This window comes from Telmatherina bonti, assembly GCF_933228915.1.
Source record: "Telmatherina bonti genome assembly, chromosome: 19".
NCBI lineage: Eukaryota > Metazoa > Chordata > Actinopteri > Atheriniformes > Telmatherinidae > Telmatherina > Telmatherina bonti.
In genome coordinates this window covers 32,331,623-32,355,132 of record NC_136617.1, presented here as the reverse complement: position 1 = coordinate 32,355,132, position 23,510 = coordinate 32,331,623, and the positions used below count along the sequence as shown (strand labels likewise).

The window sequence follows — 23,510 nt, the reverse complement described above, 5'->3', positions numbered from 1 at the left end:
TTATTTACTGCATTTATGGTTTAGAGTCAGAGTGTCCATAGTCTGTCCTGGAAGGCCGCTGTCCTACAGGTGTTCAATGTATCACTTTTCCAACACACCTGACTCACATTAGTTGGATCCAAGAGCCAGTGAAGTTCTGCACAGCAAATGATTTGTTTGAGTCAGGTGTGTTGGAGCAGGGATACAAAGAAAACCTGCAGGTTTGTGACCCTTGAGGACCAGAGCCGGACACCCGTGGTTTGGTGTCATGCCGTGGCCTTCTGGTTGGGTACCTTAAAATCTGGTTAGATACTAACGAGTCTATTACGAAAATAATATCAGCTGAAAGTTTATGAAGCATTCCCGGAATATCTTGGTCAGGAAATCCTGTTGGGCTGCCAGAAGACTGGCCCCAACCGATCACCCAACGCCTTCAAGATACCCGAAACAAACGACACGGACTTCCAGAAACGTATCAGGATCCCTGGAATCACCGATGAGCAAAGTCCTCACCTTCACACACCACCACTAACCTGAGGAACCCCATGCAATCCTGCAAGGCTCCTCTGGTTCCCAAAGGTCACTCTCCTGCAGGTTTTCATTGTTTCCCTGCTCCAACACAGCTGATTAAAATGGGTCGTTTTGCAATACAACAACCAACATGGACTGGTGCATTTAATTTCAATCAGTGCTTTGGAGCAGGGAAGCATCTAAACCAAAACCGATTTCAGTATCGGCTCAATACCAAGTGTGTGTACTCGTACTTGGTAATAATAAAAGTATAGCGATACCACAACCGATACCACACGAGTCAAGTCAGTGCAGATGTGTGTGATGACATGCTTCGGACGTGTTTTATAAGAAATAAATGCCTCGAATGTTAAAATGTGACATTTTTTTGTTACACTAAAAACCAGATCTTTGTTTCCAAACCACACATTTATAGCTGTATTTAGGTAAAATGTGCCAAATCAAAATAAAACTTGTTGAAATTGTTAGATCTGTAATGTTATTATATTTGTATTGGTGAGGTAACTTCAGAAAGGATGGGTCATTTATTACAACCTAATGAAATCTGACACAGTTATAACAGCAATAATAACCATAGTCACAATAATGTTCACATAAACAGATCTGGTATCTGCAGATATTCAAATTTCAGATATCAGTATCGGATCAGAACTCCCAAAAAGGGGATCGGTGCGTCCCTAATCTAAACCCTGCAGTTTAGGAGCCCACAACTTTCAGAGCTTCAAGTTCTTCCTCCAAGGTGGATCCAGAAAAGATTCTCAGAACCACCTAAAAGAGCCCAGAATTCCAACAACAAACCAACCAAAGAGTAAAATCTGCCAAAAAAACTCTTCAGAAAATCTTTAAAATAATTTAAAGCATCTCTTAAAGTTTTTCCGTAAACTCCAGGAACAAGGGAAGCGCCTCGTGGGCTCCTTTATCCTTCAGAAGGTATCTCTGACTGAAAGCAGAATAAACTCACAGCTTCCCTGATGACGCCTAGTTAGGAGCACACAGCAGTCCCTGAGAGACCAGACAAACCAATAGGGGTGGGAAAATCGAGAAGGAAAAAAAAAAAAAAAAAATCAAATATCAGGATTTTTGGCTTCAAAATTTTTTTGTTTAAAAAAAAAAAAGACAAAAAAAAAAGAAAATTAAAAAAAAAAAAAAAAAATCCATTATAAAATTGTTGCCATTTTTGTTATTATTGATCTTTTTACTTGTCTTCTTTGGCATTATAGCAGCAGAATGATGGTCTGGCTTATTGTGTTTTTTCCTCATTGAAATCAAGAAAAAATGAGCAAAAATAATGTTTTGTTCATTTTTAAAAATTTATTTTTTATCTACAAAAACCAGCAATATCGAAGAATTGTGAGAATCACAATTTAAATCGAATCGGGACAAAAGCACATCATCACAGCCCTACAAACCAACCACTAACTTTTAATAGTCAGCTGTTTTACAGGTCAAAGTCTGGGACAGAGGAAGACGTTGGCGAGTCCGTTTGGTCAGAAACACTCAGCTTTTAAGTCCAGCAGGTCAAAAAAACAGCCAGACTAAGGCTGATAAGGATGACTGATGATCCAACCTGGTTACTGCAGTGCTGTACTGCCCCCTGCTGGCCACACTTCACAAACCCAAACTTTATAGGTCTGGTTGATCTTTTTATAAATGTCAAACTTATTTATAGGTTTTCTCGTGTGGATGCAAGCATAATAACAGCACACAGAGTCCTACAGAAAAATAATACTTTACACATAAAGAGTAAAGGAATGTTGGGCGGATTAGTTCTTTGCTCTAAACCAGGAACACTTGAAATCCTGTCCTCAAGATCTAACATCCCTTGTTGCAACCTTTAGATGCAACCCTTCTCCAACGGAGCTGAATCAAATGTCGCGTCATCCAGCTCTGCAGAAGCCTGGTAACGACGCAGTCATTAGATCCAGCTGTGTTGGAGGAGGGACACATCAAAAAGTTGCAGGCTGGTGGATCTTTAGGACTGGACATGGACAGCTCTCAGTGTTCTCTGTTTATTTTCCTGTAAAATGAAGAAGCATCTTAAAGACGAAGGCTTTGTTGGAGGAGCAGGAGAGCCGCGCTGCATCCATAACAAACTGAACCGGTCTTGTTTGGAGCCGTTTGCTGAACCGGACTCTCTTCTCCTTCTCTGCAGGCGGATCCAAACGACCAGGAAACCAGGCGGCACAGGAACACCAGTCACTTGTTTTTCCCATCACAACTTTATTATGTGACTTTGCACAATAAAAACAAGACGTTATGAAACAAAGAGCTGCAGTACAACCACAGCGAGTCGGGTCCAGCTTCCCCGTCCACCACTGACACACGACCGCCTGCTTACTGCTCAGTTCTAACGGTTTTTACACAAAAAGGTCAAATAAAATTACACATCATCCTATAATCAGTTCTTTTCACTCAGCATGAGCGAAGTCAGGATTACGCTTCCAGGAGCAGGAAAAAACAAAGCCGATAATACTCCAGAGATGGAAAACAACATATATACCAAGGCCAATAAAAAATAATGGAGAGTAAGAAAATATGAGAAAGGACTGGGGAGAACCAGTGCAGCTCCCTGGGAGACTGGTTCCACTGGGAGGAGGAGGAGACGGTGCCGGAGTTGAGCTTCAGCGTCACGCCGACCTCTTTGGCTTTAATGGAGGAAGATACAGAAGATGGAGCATCAACAGCAGCCGGACTCTGAAGTCCAGCTGTGTTTATTCATGAACAGGATGGTTCTGTGAGCGGTGAACCCCCCCCCACCAGCTTTCACACAGTAATACGGTCAAATGGCGGGCGTAGGCGACTGACAGACGTTCTGGCAGGTTAGCAGATAGAAACACGCTGAAAGATGGCCGCTGTCCTCCAGAGTTACTAGAAGATCTTCTTCTTCTTGTTCTTTTCCAGAGTCCTAAATAAAGCAGAGGAGACGCCACGTCAGAGGAGGCCAACTGGTTGCCAGGGTAACGCCGAGCACATCGGTCCGACTTTATTTATAAAGCTGTTTTCATACAAACACAGAGAAACTTTCGGTACGTTTAGTTTCAGCAGAAATGGTGTTTACTGGTATAAGTTTCATCTATCAGCTCAAACTTCTTCCACACTTCATGTCCGGCTGTAAAAACAAATAAAGGCCTCGCAGAAAAGCTCTTAGACACTGGAAATGGATGAGAGAAATGACCAACATGGACAGCTATGAACAATTGATTTCTAGGCTGCACAACAGAGAGAAGACATTAAGTGGAAGTGTGGGGTCCCTTCCTGAATCCTAGAACAGGGAATGAGAATATCAGCACACTGTTAGATCCTCCTGCCAATAAGACGGTAACTAATGATGCTGAATCTTTTGCTTTTTTAAAAATTTTTTTTTATTTATTTATTTTTATTATTATTAATTTATTTTTCTCCTGTCTTTCTTAGGGTGATTTTGAGTTTACAACTCATGTATGTTCATGTATGTGTTGAAATTTGGTTATGTAACGCTGTAAAATGGCAATAAAAAGTTAATTAGAAAACAAATAAAGGCCTGAAATAAATAAAAACACTTGTAAACATGATTCCTTCGCATCGCCTCAAACACGTCGGCTTCCATTCTCAGATGAGCTTCATTTCTATCTGTTTACGTTTTGTGTGAGGATGAAACTAAACTAGATTAGATGAATAAAAACACGCAGCGAAGCGTCAGAAACATAAAGAAAACACAGAAATAAAACGAGGTTTGAAGACCACATCTGGTCGATCTCTTCCTGACCACGCCGAGGCGTTTACCTGGAGGCGTCGAGCTTCTGCTGCTCGTACATCTTCTGCTGGTTTTCCCAGATGGCCTTCTCCTCCTCGTGCTGACGGCGCTTCTCCTCCAGCTCCTTGTGCTGAGCCTCCAGGTTTTTCTTCATTTGCTCGTGACGCCTCTGAAGCTGCAGAGAGGAATCCGGTTCAACGTGAGCGGATGAGGTTGGGAGGAACACAGCGTGGAATAAAACCCAGTCGTCCACGTACCTCGGCCTCGGAGTCCTTGAGCTTCTGGAGCTTCTCCTTCACCTTCATCTCAAACACCTGCTCCATTTCCTGCTCCATCTTCTTCATCTTGGTCACGTGTTCCCGTCGCTCCTCCTCCATCTGTGCCAGAGGACTCCTGGAGACACAAAGCGGGGTTATACATGCTGCGAGCGGCGGCGTTTGGACGGTTGGCGACATTAGCGACGTCCCAGCAGCGTGCCAGAAGGGAAAGTTCAGGGAAGCAGGAAAAGCTGGGTTTGCACGCTTCTGGAGAGGCTGGGAAGCAAGAAGCAGGCGAGCTGAGAGGGAAAAGGAAACAATCCCGACCCAGACATCCAGCAGGAAAACGCTTTTACTGGAATGGAGAACAGAAAATGTAAAACTTGTCTGAACTGGTGACGATTCTGCAGCATTTTAAAGCTAAAGATATCGAAACAAAACGAGTTCGTTTCGGCCGAGACGGAGCAAATCCACCCAGTCTGAAGCTTCTGCTTCACATCAAACCGTTTCCAGGCAGCGAGCTGCTGTTGTGCAGCATCGAACCGTCGGCTAAATAAAGGAGTTTTTATGAAAAGATGTGCAGAGAAGGGGAACAGGTTGCCGAGCAGCGAGAGACCAGATAAAAACTAAAGCACAGTGTGGAAGCAGAGTGAAGAACGGCAGCCATCTTTACTGCTCGCAGGGGAAGGCGGCGGCTCAACAGCAGCCTCATCAGTTTCAGGTGTGTTGGCACGAAGCCGGCGGTGAGTCCAACACTCAGTCTGAGGAGGGTTTTAAGGTGGTTTGTAAAGAATTCAGGGTTTTACGGAGAGAAAGATGATTCTCAAGGCCATGAACTAGTCAGAGAAACGGATTAACAGGATCTACATCTAGACGTTTCTGCTGGATGACGGAGGCTTTTGTCAGCATCCTGTCGTCGCGTAATTTGGTCCGTTTTAACGGAGCTTAGCTTTCTGTCACATGATACGCAGATCAAAGCAGCAGCGCTGGAAATAAAAAATTCTAATCACGATTATTTTGACTGAAATTGAGATCCCAATTATTTAACAGTTATCCAGTATTTCTAAACAACGCTGCGTGTCGTGGTGTTCTAGACTCTGTGTCGTGCATTATAACCGTCTAATGCACGGTTCCGAGTTGTTTAATCTGCTTTTACCGCTTATATAGGAACTATTTTACGTTGGCCTGGATGTACGTTTTATGCCAAACAACCGCTGTCAGGCTGCAGCGCGTTTCTCTCCACGCTGCTTCTGCAGCCTGGTTTGGGTTTTCCTCAGTAAATAAAACTTCTCATGGTTGCATTTTTTACTGGTTTTATGTTGACAAACCTTTGGGCTTTAGTACGGTGTGCTTTCTTTTCTACGTGGCTGTTTGTCCGGGAATCGCTACGAACGCTCAGACCGCCGGAGTTCATCAAGCAGCAAAATATCAGTTTAATATTCTCAGCTCCGGTGTGACTTCACTTCTAAATGCAACACTTTTATGAAGCAGGTGGGTTAAAACTGCGAGCAGGGAAGTGAAGAGAGAGGAGCAGATGTTAATGAAGTAGTGAGGTAACACTTACATGCCGTCAGTCGTGTCAGGTCTACAAACAAACAGATGCAGAAACACTTAGCATCGACTGTGCATGAGCTGGTGACGGTGTGCTGGTGGTTACAGATGGTGGATTACAGGTTAGTGCTGTCTGGTTAGATACCACCGATAACTGCTGGCTAGTTAGTGGAAGGTTAGTGCTGGCTTGTTGGGACCTGGACTGGTTTTAAAGCTGCAGATTCCTGCAGGGCTGAATGTGGGGCGAGCTGCTCTGAGCGCGCTCACACGACCAGCAGCAGAGTCTGAGAAACTCACTTGGTGAGCTGTCCCTTGCTCTTGTTGTTGTCCACGCCGTTGTAGGTGACGGCGGCCAGCTTCCGGCTGCGGAAGTTCTCGTAGTGCACGTTGTTTGTGACGTCTTTCAGGTCCTGCATGTGGGTCCTGAAGGCAGAAACGGAGAGAAAACAGGAGCTTAAAAACCATTAAAAGCATTTATGATGCAGGAGACGGGAGCCTTTCTCCTCATGATGTAGGACGGACTGCTGTGTCTGCTCTGCGGTGGACCGATGACCTCTGCAGGGCAGGAAACTGTCAGCAGACTAAGATCAGAACAGAAGGGTGGAAATCTACTCTTTCTGCAAGAAACCACATTTAATTCAGACATTTCATCCCTTCATACGGCGGTTCTGCATCCAGCCTTCTCTGAGGTCTGCAGTCGGTCAGACAGTAAAATATTCAGGAGGAATTAATCATCATATGTACAAAACCCTGGTTTAACAGAGTCTGACTAGATGCTTGGCATCATTTAGAGCCTGCTGTACAGGAGGCAACATGAGATACCATGATCCAGATGTTAGCAGGAAGCAGTAATGCTGACATGTAGCGTAGCAACATGATGTGAAACTCGGCTAAAAGACTCTTCCATCATCAGCTTCCACACCGAGCACAGATCAGACCCCAAACAGAGAACATCAGTGTCTGCTTAGAGCTTTGGATCATTTCTCCAGAAACCAGGCGTCATGAGAGACTCTGCTGGTCTGTGTCGTCACCTCGGGACAGAAACTGTGATGTTTCCGTAGTAACTGCCCGTCTCAGCTTCACGTAGAGACCAGGATCACACCTCACTGGAGTTGAGTTGTTTCCGGTGTTTCAGACGGGAGGAAGAATGAAAGGCCTCATAAAGGAGTTAAAACCCAAAGTAGCAGACAGCAAAGTCTGGTGACTGAGTGCAACAGAGAAGAGTATCGAGGATACACACTCATTTTCTGTAAAGATGCACACACACACACTAGGGCTGCTCGCTGATGACAAAAATTCTAATCACGATTATTTTGACTGAAATTGAGATCTTGATTATTTCACACATTTACCCAGTATTTATAAACAACGCTGCGCGTCGTGGTGTTCTAGACTCCGTGTCGTGCATTATAACCGTCTAATGGACGGTTCCAAGTTGTTTAATCCGCTTTTACCGCTTATATAGGAACTATTTTATGTTGGCCTGGATGTACGTTTTATACCAAACCACCGCTGTCAGGCTGCAGCGTGTTTCTCTCGTTCACCTGTTAAAAGACGGCTGATCTGAACCAGCTGGTTAACGGGTTGCTATGGTAACGCCCCGTAACGGAGGGATATTATAGTGTTTAACTCGCCGAACTATGTATAGGAAAATAATGCAGCCAGTTGTCACTGACAATGGTATAAACTATGTTTAGGTGAACTTCCACAACCTACTGCAGTTATTCTACATTGACCTGCAGCCGGAGCCGACTGAGACTGGCCGCCTGGGAGTGCTTTAGGACGGGAGAGGCTCCCGCTGCTCCTTCCTTACAGTAACTGCAGAACAATATGTGCCTTCAAGTCAGTCGCCAAAACACCAGAAAAGTCTCTAATAACTCCAGTAAAAGCTGCTAGATTTGTCGCTTTTAACAATAAAAGTCTCCAGATTTAGCGAGAAAGTCTCCAAGTTGGCAACAGTGTCTGAATGAAAGCAAAGCGGCTGTGGGAGGAGTTTACAGCACAGCGCTGCAACGCCAGAGACGCTCGATTAGCAGCTGAAGACAGCAGGAGAGGAAACTGCAGAGAGAAAAATAATCACACCCTTTTATTTTTATCATCGTTGAAAACCCAGATCGTACTGAGATTAAAATCCGATTAATCGCCCAGACCTAACACACGTACACACACACAGGCAGACTAACGTCTCACATGGACCATCTCAAACTGAAAACTCTTTGGGAAGCTGCTCCATCAGAGTCCTTATGCTCCAACCAGCTAGCAGGTTGTCCATCCCTTCATGTCACCATGGTTACCGGCCCGTCAGCTGGGAGTTCCTCATATTTCACTGATTCTGAATCCATTTCAGTAAATTCAGACAAAAGAAGGTAAACACACTACAAGCTATGGGAAAGGGTTTGATGAGCCTGTTGGTATATTTTTAACCCCCCAGCAGGGTTAAAACCCTGAACTAAACACGGTCAGATCTTTGCTCACCTGATTAACATGTTGCGGAGGATCGTAAAATCGCAGTGATCCCCGTTTTCCACTGTAAGGAGAGACAAAGAAACAACAGATGAGCTGGAACTCATCATGTATGTCAGATAATCATGCTTAATGCAGCAACAAGTGTGTGTGCTTCCACAGGACAACAAACAAACAGAAAATGCAGTTTGAACACACACATAACAGTTTTATAGCACGATTATGTTTCCACCTGAGGAGAGGAGTCGGCTGACAGTTTCTACAGTTTGTTTGGAGGTAAAATAAGAGTTAAAGACAGGAAATTATATTTATACATAAAACTGTTTGTGTTGCAGAAGATTGTGTGTGTGTGTGTGTGTGTGAGTGGGTGAATGTGAACCATGATATAAAAGTGCTTTGAGAGGTCAACATGAAACTGGAAAAGTCCTGTAACCACATTAAAACAATTTGGTTGCTTTTTGATTTTTACGTTTAGTTGGAGTATTTTACATTTTAATTCTCTTTTATTTCTTCTGTTTTTAGTTTTAAAAATGTGGCACTTTGGTCAATGTTGTTGTTTTTACAGTGCATTATAAATAAAATTGCAACACATCATCCTCTCCATGCACCACGTTTCAGATTGGACGGCTGGTTCCTGCCGGTCTGGGCCCGCCGGGGCCTGTTCCCCCTGATCGCAGGGGACTCTGGCTGGGGCTCCCCTCCGCCGCCTCCCGGGTGGGTCCATAGCCAGCTCCAGCGTGGTTGGATCCTGTGCTTGGGGGTGGCTGCCGGTCACCTGGGTCTCGGGGTCCTCCTGGCCTGCTTCTGGCCTTTGTGTGGGCGGGGTCACATTGGCATGATCACTCTTCTCTGAACACGTTCCACTCTGCATGTTCTGCATGTGACACAGTCACTGAGTCGTCTGCAGGATTATTCACTAACAGCAGCTTGTTTTCTTTGTCTCCCATTAATATTTAACCTGATAGTTTATGCTGCTCCTGACACTTGATAGTTTAGTCCTCCGTAGGGGGAATATGAATGTAAGATTGGCCTGTTTGTGTCTCTGTGTGTGATATATGTAGGTACATGTGTCTATATAGGCAAATGTGTACGGGTGTATATGCGTACGTTTATGCAGATGTCTGTTTTTTTCTTTCTTTCTCTTTCTATCTCTGTCTTTTCCTCTCTTTCTACGAGGTGTTTTCTTTCTTTTTCCCTTTGTCTTTCCGTTGCTCCTATCCTCTCTGGTCTGGTCCAGCAGTAGAAACTCAAAAATGTACAAAATGTACAAAAAATAAATAAAGAAATAAAATAAAAATCTAGAAAATCAAGGTGATCATCATACTAGTAATGCTCCCCTTGGAAAATTCAATTTGCTCAGCAGAACACAGCATCCAGACCATCATTCTGCTGCTTAAATGCTGGACAAAAAAAAAAAAAAAAAAAAAAAAAAAAAAAAGAGTAGACGGCTGCAGCAGCGCATGCTGCCACCAGGTGGCGCCAGGTGCTGCGGTTCGTCCTCGTGCAGCTCACCGCAGTCCGCTGAGGTTTCTCTGTGGTGGAGTGACTCGCATAGCTTCACAGGGACCTTGCCTTCTTTCTCTCCTCCCCGCCCGTCCTCCATATTTATGCTGACATGATGCCAAAAACATTTTTGGTATTTCAAAACTCGACTCCCAGCGGCGGAGCAACCCTGATGGGAAACCATTTTGTAGAAGCACGCCTACGGGACACTAAACTGCTGAAGCACTGAAGCCGTTGTGTTTTTATTTCTGTCTCCAGAATCTTTATGGAGAGGAATGTTGCATTTACTGCCTGCTGGGGTAAAAAGCTCCGGTGGAGACAGCGCGTATTCTCACGTTCGATGTGTCTCACCACAATGTGACAGCGACTTCCTGTGTCAGCGACTCTCACATCCTCCGCTCAGGAGAAAAACTTGCATTTTCAAAACACAAGTTTCTTCTCAGCCTTGTTCAGTTGCCGTGGTTACTTCCTGTCAGGGAAAGATGTGATGAACCGAAAGCTTCCTGGAGCTGACAGCCATCGACAGGCTCGTCCTATCAGGTCTCGGCCTCGTGTGTGAAATAATTTCCTGTCTGAAGTCGTTTCACGGACACAAACAGACGTGCAAAGCCTGCATCGTGAAGTCCTCCCCGCCGCCTGCAGAGCCTCAGATCTGTCCCGTCTGTCAGGAAAGTTTTACTTGTATTTGTAATCAAAGCACATCCAGCCTGATGGGAACTCTGGAAGCGTTTCACCATGTTGCCGCGTTTCACAGGTCGGTAGGGCTGCAACTAACAATGATTTTAATCGTCGATTAATCTGTAAATAATGTTTTCAGATTATTTCTGTCACGCGCATCATCTGTGCTTCCACTAGACGCAGCTCTTTTTACAGGCTCCAGTATGTTTTACCCCACTCTCTTCATTTGCATCATATGTATGTCCCCCTGATTCCCAGTCACAACATAACGGGTACGGTTACATGGTGTTTTTTAATTCGGAATTAAGGCTGCATGTTTCACGTCAAACAGAGCGAGTCTGTTCTACACGCCACATGCATCCACAGATGTCTGTTTAACCGAAACAGTGACGCATCCCTGCACACTGTAAATGTGTGTGTACGAAGATCGGATCAATAATCCAGTTCATCCGATGACACTTTGGGGTTTAGGACAGTCGGTTTTAGTCGATCGCTGTTCAGGCAGGTCAGAGTTGACCTTAAAGCTCTCACCTTCAGCTACCCCCCAGGGGTACTGCCTTCCACGAACTCGCTTTCCGTTGACCTCGATGATGGTGTTGCTGCCGACAACAGCCAGCGGTAAACGGTCCTGCAGGGAGCAGCGGGACACACAGCTGTTGGACGCGCACCAGATGGGACAGTAACACAGATGATGTTTGGAGGAACTGACCTTGATTTTCCTGACTATCTTCATCTCCTCCTCATCGTCCGTCTCTGGGAACTCGTAGATTTTGATTTTATGTTCCTGGATTTCTTTCATGATCTGCATTTAATTTGAAGCGAGAATAAACATGTCCAGAATGTCATTAATCACAGCAGGCGAGGAAGATCTGGCAGTTTATCCACATCGTAACATCACACACACGCCGTCCCCGCATTCATCCAGTTCCTGAACTAAACAGCAGAAACGTGGAACAGAAGACCACGTGACTGGAGCTTCCTGCGTTTTATCGCAGGGTTTAAATAAAACGGCGATGCCGTTTGTAGAGGCGACAAACCAGATCACGTTTTATTACTGCTGGGTTGGGGACGCCAACACCTTCAGTCCTAACCACGGAGAATATTTAACCCTTAATTTCACCAAATCAGCCAAACGTTGAGCTGCATGTTTACCATAGACTGTATATAGAAAGATGGGGGGAGCCTTGGTGACGTCACCCGTAGGTTTCTGAAGAGCTGAGTTGAAGCTCGGTGGGCGGTTCCTACCATCACCATCTTGGCAGGGGCATGTGTGTCGTCTTGCCATGAAAATACAAATATGGGCGAAGAAGTGGAGCTGAGAGGGGGGCTGTGAGCGTCATGGTGGATGATTGACATCGAGCGAACTCCAAGCTTTCTGTAGCTAAGAGCTAATCAAGCTAACCCAGAGATAACAGGAGATAACAGGAGCTAACCACCTAACGGAGGTAAGCAGGCTAAAGGTAAGTCACGTTGCTAACCAGCTAAAAACCGCGGTTTTTCTACGTTCTTCTGACTTGAAGCAGGAGATTGGGTACTTGTCAATCAAAAGGACACGCCCCTAAATATGCCGAACTTCAAGATTAAATCACTTTTAAATGGGCGAGTTGGAAAAAAATTCATCACAGTCGTCATGAAGGTAAACCTGACCTATTAAACCTAAAATGGATTTTTGAACCAGGCTGTAAACATGTTAATTTCTGCTGTAAACATGTTTATTTCTGCTGTAAACATGTTTATTTCTGCTGTAAACATGTTTATTTCTGCTGTGAAGTTGGTCTTTTTAACATGGGAGTCTATGGGGATTCGCTCTGTTTTGCAGCTCCTAGTGGATGAAGGGGGAACTGCAGTTTTATGCACTTCTGCATAGATTTCACTTTTAACCGCAGGAGGTTGCTGCTTGGTGCGAGCTTTTGTTTGAGGGAAACTGATGTGAATATTTCTTCATATAAAGACACATGGAAAAGAAAAGTTCACACTCACTTGTTTCTTGAATTGTTGACACTCTTCAGGCGTCATTGTGTCGGCTTTGGCGATGAGGGGAATGATGTTCACCTTTTCATGTAACCGTTTCATGAATTCTGAATCGAGAGGTTTTAGTCTGAAGGAAGAGAAACGGAAGAAATGAGGTTATAAAGTTTAACAGTTAATGTGTGTGTCGGGACATCTGCCACACACACACACACACACACACACACACACACACACACTCGTCCTGCTGTCTCGGACCTGACCCTGATCTCTAAAGGAGTGTTTCACTTCAGCTCTGGATTAAATCCACAGTAATCGCAGTTACACACACGGACATAAAGCTACACCTCCAGAGCTGATGGTGTTTCCGTACATCCATCACCCCTGCCTCTGTATCCGGGCAACCTGTCCAGATGTCACATTGCCTCTTCCTCCTTCACCTCACGTCGTCTTCGCTCCGTCTGTCACTGAAATGATTAAAAGGTTTTCCAGGAGACTGAAGCTCTTTAGTTCTAATCAATACAACAGAATGTTTTGCTGGCAGCTGCTGAGTATTCAAAATGTTTTCTGAATTTTTAATTTATTATTATTATTCATTCATTCATTTTCTGAACCGCTTAATCCAATTCATGGTCGCGGGGAAGCTGGAGCCTATCCCAGCTGGCTTTGGGCGACAGGCAGGGCACACCCTGGACAGCTCGCCAGTCCATCGCAGGGCCACACAGAGAGAGACGAACAACCACTCACACTCACTCCTATGGGCAACTCAGAGTAACCAATTAACCTATCATGCATGTGTTTGGACGGTGGGAGGAAGCCGGAGCAACCAGAGAGAACCCACGCATACACGGGGAGAACATGCAAACTCATGCCCATTATTATTATTATTAATATATTTTTTACATATTATGATTTATTTATATTATTCATGTTTTATATTTAATTCTATTCACGTGATGTCTCAGTGAGGGCAGCGATGCAGTGGAAAAATCTAAAATTAAAGAAATAATCATTCAACTAGTCATTTAATTACTGATAGAAAAACAGCTTTTCTCTGACGTTGGCCTGAGAGGAGGAAATATTCCAAATGCGTGCAGAAAAATTAGGGATAAAATCAAATCAATCCGAGTCAGAAGGAGATTTTCAGGCCAACGACGAGCTGGACGAAGCTTTGGATGAAGAAAACAGGAAACGCATTCATCTGCTTGCAGGTTTGTTTGTCTGTCAGTATTTTTTACAGCAGTTAATTTGGCTAAAAAGAGGAAAACGGTTTAAAAAGAAGGAACAAACTCTTCTTTACTGACTTATTAAGTCGTTATTGGGGGTCATGATGTAAAACGTTTGCTGCGGACTACCTTTACCAGAGTTACAAACTAAAACGCATCGTTTTCAGACGTTTTCTTCCCAGTTGCCACTAAACAGAGTTTGACTCGCACATTTATTACCAGTTTAATATTCCGATATGACACACAGCTTCATGCTGCTCTGCGGAAGGAGGCAGAAAGAACTCCATATGGTTCTCCGCCTCGGCCAAGCAGCCATCAGGGCTGCAGTCAGCATCCACACAGCGGGCCAACTGGCTCGGCAACTTACTGTATGCAGCTCTGTGTGTGTGAAGCATCTGTGTGTGAGGTATGTTTGGCATCAGCTGCAGCGTAGAGACAGATGAGAGGAATGAGGTCGCCAAGCCAGGAAAGATTACGCCGCCCGGTAGTCTGGCAGGAGGCCACAGGAGGAGCTGGTCCTGCTGGGACGTCCTGAGAATCAGGAGCAGCTCCAACAGCCAAACATCACGAGGCTCTGCGAGCTTTTAACCGCACCGAAGACATTTTACTGATCCAGGAGACGGTTTTTTCTGCTGTAAGCCCAAAAACGTGGAATAGTGCGGCAGGTTGGAGAGGTTTTACTGCCCGGGCTTCAACGCAGTGACAGTTGTTGTCTGTGGCTTCATTCTCAGCTTTTCTGATTTAAGTTCTGTTACAAATTCCTCTTCCTAACACGTTTTAATGTGCAGCATTTTTACTCTCTATGTGTATTAGGTTGTTCTTTCCTCCTTTACTGTTATTGCAGTATTGTTTAACTGGACTTTTACTTCATCAGTCACTACAACGTTCTCCTTTTTGGTCTCCCAAAGCAAACTACCGTCTCCTTGCAGCTCCTCCATGTGAAGTTTAACACAAATGACACGATGAAGATAAGAAAGACTGGTTTTAAATAAATAAAGTTTGACTGACTGATGTACAGTTAAATGATCCGCTACGATGAAAAAACTGTCAAACGTCTTGATGTCACTGTAGTTTCCATCCAACCATCTCGTCAGTCAGCCAGCCAACCAGCACGCAAACCAGTCAGTCAGCCAGCATGCAAACCAGTCAGCCAGCCAACCAGCACGCAAACCAGTCAGCCAGCCAGCACGCAAACCAGTCAGTCAGCCAACCAGCACGCAAACCAGTCAGTCAGCCAGCACGCAAACCAGTCAGCCAACCAGCACGCAAACCAGTCAGCCAGCCAGCACGCAAACCAGTCAGCCAGCCAGCACGCAAACCAGTCAGTCAGCCAGCACGCAAACCAGTCAGCCAGCCAGCACGCAAACCAGTCAGCCAACCAGCACGCAAACCAGTCAGCCAGCCAGCACGCAAACCAGTCAGCCAGCCAGCACGCAAACCAGTCAGTCAGCCAGCCAGCACGCAAACCAGTCAGTCAGCCAGCCAGCACGCAAACCAGTCAGCCAGCCAGCACGCAAACCAGTCAGCCAGCCAGCACGCAAACCAGTCAGTCAGCCAGCCAGCACGCAAACCAGTCAGCCAGCCAGCACGCAAACCAGTCAGTCAGCCAGCCAGCATGCAAACCAGTCAGCCAGCCAGCATGCAAACCAGTCAGCCAACCAGCACGCAAACCAGTCAGCCAACCAGCACGCAAACCAGTCAGTCAGCCAGCACGCAAACCAGTCAGCCAGCCAGCACGCAAACCAGTCAGCCAGCCAGCACGCAAACCAGTCAGCCAGCCAGCACGCAAACCAGTCAGCCAGCCAGCACGCAAACCAGTCAGTCAGCCAGCCAGCATGCAAACCAGTCAGCCAGCCAGCACGCAAACCAGTCAGCCAACCAGCACGCAAACCAGTCAGTCAGCCAGCACGCAAACCAGTCAGTCAGCCAGCACGCAAACCAGTCAGCCAGCCAGCACGCAAACCAGTCAGCCAGCCAGCACGCAAACCAGTCAGCCAGCCAGCACGCAAACCAGTCAGCCAACCAGTATGCAAACCAGTCAGTCAGCAAGCAAACCAGTCAGTCAACAAGCACACCAGTGAGTCAGCAAGCAAACCAGTCAGTCAGTTAGCAAATCAGCAAACCAGCCAGCATGCACACCAGTCAGCTTGCAAACCAGCATGCAAACCAGTCAGCCAGCCAGCCAGCATGCAAACCAGTCACCCAGTTAGCAAACCAGCCAGCCAACCAGCATGCAAACCAATCAACCAGTCAGACAGCTAGCATGCAAACCAGTCAACCAACCAGTAAACCAGTCAGCCAACCAGTCAACCAACCAGTAAACCAGTCAGCCAACCAGTCAACCAACCAGTAAACCAGTCAGCCAACCAGTCAACCAACCAGTAAACCAGTCAGCCAACCAGTCAACCTGCCAGTGGGAGTTGCAGGTTCTATCAGGAAAGCCACCCAAACGTCTCAGGATGTCATGAAATGTGAAAATGCTTGAATGAAATTATTTCGCTCCAGTCATGTTCACATTGAGGCTTGTTTGTTTGTTTGTTTATCTTCTCAGGCCAAACATGTAAAACAACAAACAAAAACAACGCAGCTTTGTTCTACTGAAAGCCAGAGTATAGAGCAAGTACCCGTGTCCAGACGGAGCGATGAAATAGAGACAGCAGTGGACTCTGCTGTCCGGCATCAGCCGTCTGTTGACCCGCGACTCGGCGTTCAGGTAATCCTCAAACTTGTTGTCGATGTAGTCGATGACGGGCTGCCAGCTGAGGGTCACATGTTACATTAATGTTACAGCGGTAGACAAGCAGCACCTGGTGGGAACCAGTGATGAAAGGATGAACTCACCAGTTACTGTTGTCGACGGCGTCCCCGAAGCCGGGCGTGTCGACGATGGTTAGCAGAAGCTGCACCCCTCCTTCTTTTATCAGAACCTTCGACTGCTCCACCTGGAACCCCCGAAAGCAGAAATAACTCTGTGTGAAGCTGGACTTTGTTTCATACGATGAGCAGCAACACAGCCAGGATAAGAGCTTTCACAGGCACCTGTGCAGCGGCTTGGACACACGCAGGGCGGGGGGCGGGTTGGGGAGGGGGGCGTGAGGGCTGCAGATGAAGGACGAGGTGAACACAAATGACTCAAACACATCAACGAGGCTGGATCAGCAGATCAGCGTGGGATCGAGACACAACTCGTGATAAGCAGATGAAACTTTGATAGAATCAGCTTATCTGAAACAGACCTCGCCCCCCCAGTTTCTCCTATCTGAGACTCGGTGGACCGGGTCAGTTCAGGTCAGCACAGCAGGGGATTGATGTTCACGCCCCGGAAAAAAGAAACGACACTCTGATCTCAGGCTGACTGAAAACATGCATTTAGCTAGGGCTGTGATGATACGCTTTTGTCCCAATTTGATTCCAATTTTTTTGGGTGACTTTTAGATTTAAATTCTAAATATTAAAAATTCTTCCATATTGCTGATTTTTGTAGATTAAAACCCCCCCAAAAAATGACAAAATTTCTTTTTGGGAGCAATTTTTCTTGATTTCAGTTAGGAGAAAACAACACAGCAGCCAGACCATCATTCTGCTGCTATAATACCCAAGAAGACAAGTAAAAAGATCAGTAAAAACAATAAAGTGGATTTAAAAATATAATTGTGAAGCAAATAAAATCCAGATTTTTTATTTAATTTTTCCACCCCTATTAAAAACAGTCGGGTAAAAATAAAAATCCAACAAATGAAAAGTGGCAAATGACTCCTGAACTGCTTCATGTCATGTGATTAATTTGCTTATTGAACTTCATTTGTATAAATGAAATAAAGAGAGAAAAATGAATAAATATTTTATTTCTTTGCAAATTTATTGGTATAACTTCTGAACTTGGGTTCATTCCTGAAGTCTGAAAGCGATCAGCTGACAGTGGCTGGACTCTGAAGGACCCTCATTCAGACGTTTTTTAATCTGGTTTATTACATCAGTCTACATGTAACCACTGTTAAAAAGGAGAAAATACTCAAACAGCTCATGTGAATATGTTGAATGAAGTGAAAGCTTCAGTGGTTTTAACTTTCTCTGTGTTTAAACACACAGAAAGGAGGAAGAATAAAACCTTGCAAAGGGGAACCTGGAATATTACAAATATCTGTTTGTCGATGCGACGCTGAAAGAATGATGGATTATCCTGCATGTCTGGGAAAGTGAGCCGGAAAGGCCGGAAAGCTGGCGTTGAGGGTCCAAGCAAGACGAGCCAAGATGAAGACATGATGCCAGTTAACCACAAGGCTGCATTCAGTCAGCTCATGGAAAAACTGCACCAAGTCATAAGAAGAACATGGTTCACACTGTTCAATCAGATCGCAGAAATCTACGTTTATCCACTGTAAAATATTTATCAGGTCCATCCGTTCAACTCTGGACTGTATGTAAAAAGATGGGCGGAGCCTCCGTGACGTCACCCATAGGTTTCTGAAGAGCTGCACTGAAGCTCGGTGGGTGGTTCCTACCGTCACCATCTTGGCAGCGTCATGTGCGTGTCGTCTCGCCCGGAAAATACAAATACGGGCAAAGAGGTGGAGCTGAGAAGGGGGGGCTGGGAGCGTCATGGTGGATGATTGACATCAAGTGAACTCCGAGTTTTCTGTAGCTAAGAGCTAACCGAGCTAACCTGGAGATAACAGGAGCTAACCACCTAACGGAGGTAAGCGGGCTAAAGCTAAGTCACGTTGCTAACTGGCTAAAAACCGCGGTTGTTCTACGTTCTTCTGACTTGAAGCGGGCGATCGGGTCCCTGTCAATCAAAAAGACACGCCCCTAAATATGCCGAACTTCGAGATTAAATCACTTCTAAATGGGCGAGTTAGAAAAAATTCACACGCCCCACAGTTGTCATGAAGGTCAACCTGACCTATTAAACCTAAAATGGATTTTTGTACCAAGCTGTAAACATGTTTATTTCTGCTGTAAAGTTGATCTTAACATGGGATTCTATGGGGATTTGCTCTGTTTTGGAGCCCCTAGTGGATGAAGGGGGAACTGCAGTTGTATGCACTTCCTCAAAGGCTTCACTTTTAACCGCCGGAGGTTGCCGCTTGGTTGAACTGCTTCCCGTCACACCATCATGGATGTGCAGCCGAAAAACTGCAGCAGCGGTGCGATGCATTGCGTCAATATGGAGAAGACACCTTGTTGAAGCTACGACATCAGGAGGAAAAGGAGCTCCATCCAGGTGACACGATGAAATTGCGATAAACTAGTTTCCTTTTAGTGAATAAGAGATGAACTCCAGTTGAAATATTATGTGATTTAATGTAATGTGTCAGAGTTAAACTTCAGGCTGATGCAGCTGATGCCACCTTGATCACATCTAAACGATCATCATCATGTCATGTACAGAACCTAATCAACATTTAGATATACTGATAAAGGCATCGGTCACAGGCTGCAGAGGGACAGACTCTGCAGGACTCTACGTCAGCCGACATCACCTTACAGTCCTGATTTAGTGACTCTTCTGTGCACAGCACCTGCTGTCGTGTCTGCTGTGGATGTCCCCGCTTCAGAAATCACATCAAAACTCAGTCTGAATAAATAAAAGTTCACTTTGCTCTGAACAAGCCACCAATCCTGTTGCTGGTAAATACTTTGGCTTTAAAACTTTACAGACGAACGACGCTCCTGCGTCTTCGACCGTTTTCCGTCTCCGATGACATCAGTTCTGTATCTTGTTGTTTTAATCTGAGAATTCCACTGAAGCCGAAGCTGGTTTCTGTTGTAAAGAGCAGGGCATGTCTGTGCGTTGCCACGACATGAAGGAGCTCACTGCACATGGCAGTTTGCTGGCTAATCACCAAGTCTGAATGCTCTCATTAACCAGGAACAACAGAGACATCTGCTCCGGCAGCTCTAACGTCCAGATGACACCCTCTGAGCTGGGTTCTTTCATCACGGTGTTGGCACATGAAATGAAACCAGAACTATTTAATACGTAACCAGTTTGTGGTTCCTGGAGAGAGAAGATGAGCTCACTGTGCTCCACGTTAATCATCTCAGTCACTGCAAGAAGAAACATCAACAAGCCAGATTCATTTTAAGCCTGGAGATAAAAAAACCTGCAGGAATCCTTAAGTACGCAGGCGGTGGGGGTATATGTAGACAAACAGAGTTTTAAATGCGATTTAAGAGCTGAGGGGGTGTAACGGGCAGGTGAATGAACTGGGAGCGGGCAGACAGAGCCCCTCAGTGTGTTGCCAGGGATTAGACGAGATTTACAGCAAAGCAGCAGATCAGAGGGAACAGGTGAACAGAAGATCCTCAACTTGCAGCTCATCACTTTGTGGCTTCCAAAACTCAAAAGAGGAGCTTTCTAGTGGTTCATTGCAACAACAGTATCACCTTTCAATCTTCAAAAGGAAGCTCCACAGAAACTATGCAGCTGTAAACTCGTTTGTGGAAACAGCCCAGCCTTTTTCTTCAGCTGCGTTGTTGCGTCAAAGCTTGAAGACTGGGACAAAAACCGCACGTCACGCTTGTTGAGTGTTGTTTCTGGTGGCACTGGCACGCTTTACACGGTCACACCTGCAGCTCTAAAGTCTGCTGTGGGTTAATCTAGCACGATCCACCTGCAGAGAGCCTGTCTAAACACTTTTACTGTGGGAAACATCTGCACAGAAACAAATAAAGAACTGCACAGCGGGAGAATAGAGTTTTACATTTAAATCAGCATTAAACTGTTCCTTTATTCACACATATATTTATATCAACAAATAAAACTGTCTGTTCTGGAAATGTGAAAGCCTGTGAAAAGAGTGTTGATATTACACATTTGCAGTTCACGGCTTTCATTAGCTGCTCAGAAGGAGCAAACATGTCTGCTATGGGTGGGAAAATTAAATACCAAAAAAAAAACCACAAAAAAAAAAAACCGGGATCTTTTGCCTTACAATTTTAAAATTGATTTTTATGTTAAAAAAACAAAACAACTTAAGTAAAAAATAATCCATGATAAATTGTAGGTCATTTTTATTGTTTTTATTTATCTTTTTACTTGTCTTCTTGGGCGTTCTTGGGCGTTATAGCAGCAGAACGATGGTAAAATTCCAGATATTTCCAACTTTAAGGCTTAAACTTACAGCCTGAATGACTACGAAAGCCTGGTCCAGTCTGGCACAGACATGAACGCCCTGTCCCTGCCGGCTGCAGGAAGTGTTGCGTAACACCAACTTAAGATTGACCCAGTATCTTAATGGGTTAATGAAGACAGCTAATGCAACGTATCCCATGTGTGAAAAGAGCTTTAGAGAAGGAGAAACGAGGAGGAGCAGTGTTGTAAAAAGAAACTGAGCCACGTATCTCGTTTTATCATCACATCGTAACGCAGGAAGCATGCCACAACATTGCCGCATGTTAATGAGGCGAACATGACGCAGAACATCGAGCTCCAGTCAGGTCTAATCTTTAAAGGCAGCAGCTCCAGTCCTGAGAAAGTCATTTCCAACACGTTTACACGTGAGGCTGTGAAATAATGAATGTGATGGAGTTGTTTCTTCCTCTTTGAAAACAAGAAAAATGACGAGCAAAAAAAAGGTTTGTACATTTGTTTTTGTTTTTAGTCTACAAAAATCAGCTATATCGAGGAATTGTGAGAATCGCAATTTAAAATCAAATCGGCACCCAAAAATCCCCATCGAGTCAAATTGGGATAAAAGCATATCGTCACAGTCATAATGTCTACCACAGCTACTTTGTTGATGTGTTTACAGCATGTTTACAGCCCATAAATAAAAAAAAGTGTTTCCTAATCTAACTGTGCTGCTGATGTGTATCAGTCAGTCCAGTTAAGGAAGGATTAAATGAGGAGCTGTGCATTAAATGGTTATAATGCACGATGCAGAGTCGAGAACACCACAACATGTGGCAGAGTTTGCTTATCCCATGGTCCCACATAGTTAACAATTTATAACAAATTTGTATTTCTTTTTTACAACACTTGCTAAAAATGGTAAAATATAGGGAACTATTTTATGTTTGCCTTGGTGTACTTTTCATGCCAAACAACAAGGGATGCACCGATACCGATACAAGTATCGATATCAGCTAATACCAAGTGCGTGTACTCGTACTTGGTATTAATAAAAGTGTACAAATACCGTAAAGATACCCGATGCCACACTAGTCAAGCCAGCAAAGATGTGTTTGATGACATGCTTCGCACGTGTTTTAAAAGAAATAAATGCCTTGAATGTTAAAATGTGACACTTTTTGTTACACTAAAAGCCAGATCTTTGTTTCAAAACCACACATTTATAGTTGTATTTAGGTAAAATATGTCAAATCAAAATAAAACTTGTTAAAATGGTTAGATCTGTAATATTATATTTGTATTGGTGAGGTAACTTCAGAAAGGATGGGTCATTTATTACAATCTAATGAAATCTTAGACAGTCACAATAATGTTCACATAAACAGATTTGGTATCAGCAGATATTAAAATTTCGGATATTGGTGTCAGATTGGAACTCCCAAAAAGTGGATCGGTGCATCCCTACAAACAACCGCTGTCAGGCTACAGCGTGTTTCTTCGCCTGGTAAGACAGCTGATCTGAACCAGCTAGTTAACATGTTGCTACGGCGACGCCCATAACGGAGGTCTATTACAGTGATTCAACTCAACAAACTACGCGTACATTTATATGAAAATGCAGGGCAGTCGTGAATTATCACTGACCGTGGCATAAGAGATGATGTTTAACATCCTCAGTGCAAAACAACAACAGGAAGCAAAACAAAAACCTGATGATTTAATCCAAGTCAGCCTGTAGACGGGATATTTTCAGCATCAGTTTTCAGACTTTGAGGCTAAAATGATGAAAAATTAATGGATCAAGGGATACACAGCTGCATGAAAGTAAACCAAAACGAGAAAACAGAATTTAGTAGAAATAACATTCAGATAAAACAGTGACCGAGCCTTTGTCATCTGTACATCAGGTCTCGGATTGCAGGATAGGAAATACTGGCACTAAAACAAACACATTTACAGTTTTTTATGCAAGAAGCCGTGAATGAAAACAGACACAAAAAAACTCATTTGATGAACATGTTTTACTCCTTTTGCAGCAGATCTGGTGCAAGTTGGGGGGGAATCATAACTACACTGCAAGCTACATCTGACATGTCACAGATAGAAATGATACAACTCAGCAGCTGTTCCCGCTCTGAAGCAGAGGATAATAAACCCTTCCCTGACTGGTGTCCTCCCTGAAACCAGGTAAAATTCCAGATATTTCCAACTTTAAGGCTTAAACTTACAGCCTGAATGACTACGAAAGCCTGGTCCAGTCTGGCACAGACATGAACGCCCTGTCCCTGCCGGCTGCAGGAAGTGTTGCGTAACACCAACTTAAGATTGACCCAGTATCTTAATGGGTTAATGAAGACAGCTAATGCAACGTATCCCATGTGTGAAAAGAGCTTTAGAGAAGGAGAAACGAGGAGGAGCAGTGTTGTAAAAAGAAACTGAGCCACGTATCTCGTTTTATCATCACATCGTAACGCAGGAAGCATGCCACAACATTGCCGCATGTTAATGAGGCGAACATGACGCAGAACATCGAGCTCCAGTCA

General features: G+C 44.6%; 1 protein-coding gene across 1 annotated transcript in view; it reads right to left on the bottom strand.

The window, feature by feature from the left end:
* Positions 1–2,532: 2,532 nt before the first annotated feature.
* The window catches only part of LOC306770217 (septin-7-like), a 34,826-nt gene continuing 13,848 nt past the window's right edge, over positions 2,533–23,510 (bottom strand). Inside the window, exons 3-12 of the mRNA XM_079259054.1 lie at positions 16,731–16,831; positions 16,514–16,648; positions 12,676–12,793; positions 11,405–11,497; positions 11,227–11,323; positions 8,527–8,578; positions 6,349–6,474; positions 4,501–4,636; positions 4,273–4,418; positions 2,533–3,415 (exon numbers count right to left, since the gene is read on the bottom strand). Coding sequence (XP_079115180.1) covers positions 3,379–3,415; positions 4,273–4,418; positions 4,501–4,636; positions 6,349–6,474; positions 8,527–8,578; positions 11,227–11,323; positions 11,405–11,497; positions 12,676–12,793; positions 16,514–16,648; positions 16,731–16,831 — 1,041 coding nt within the window. The 3' untranslated portion in view covers positions 2,533–3,378. The remainder of the gene's footprint in view (positions 3,416–4,272; positions 4,419–4,500; positions 4,637–6,348; positions 6,475–8,526; positions 8,579–11,226; positions 11,324–11,404; positions 11,498–12,675; positions 12,794–16,513; positions 16,649–16,730; positions 16,832–23,510) is intronic.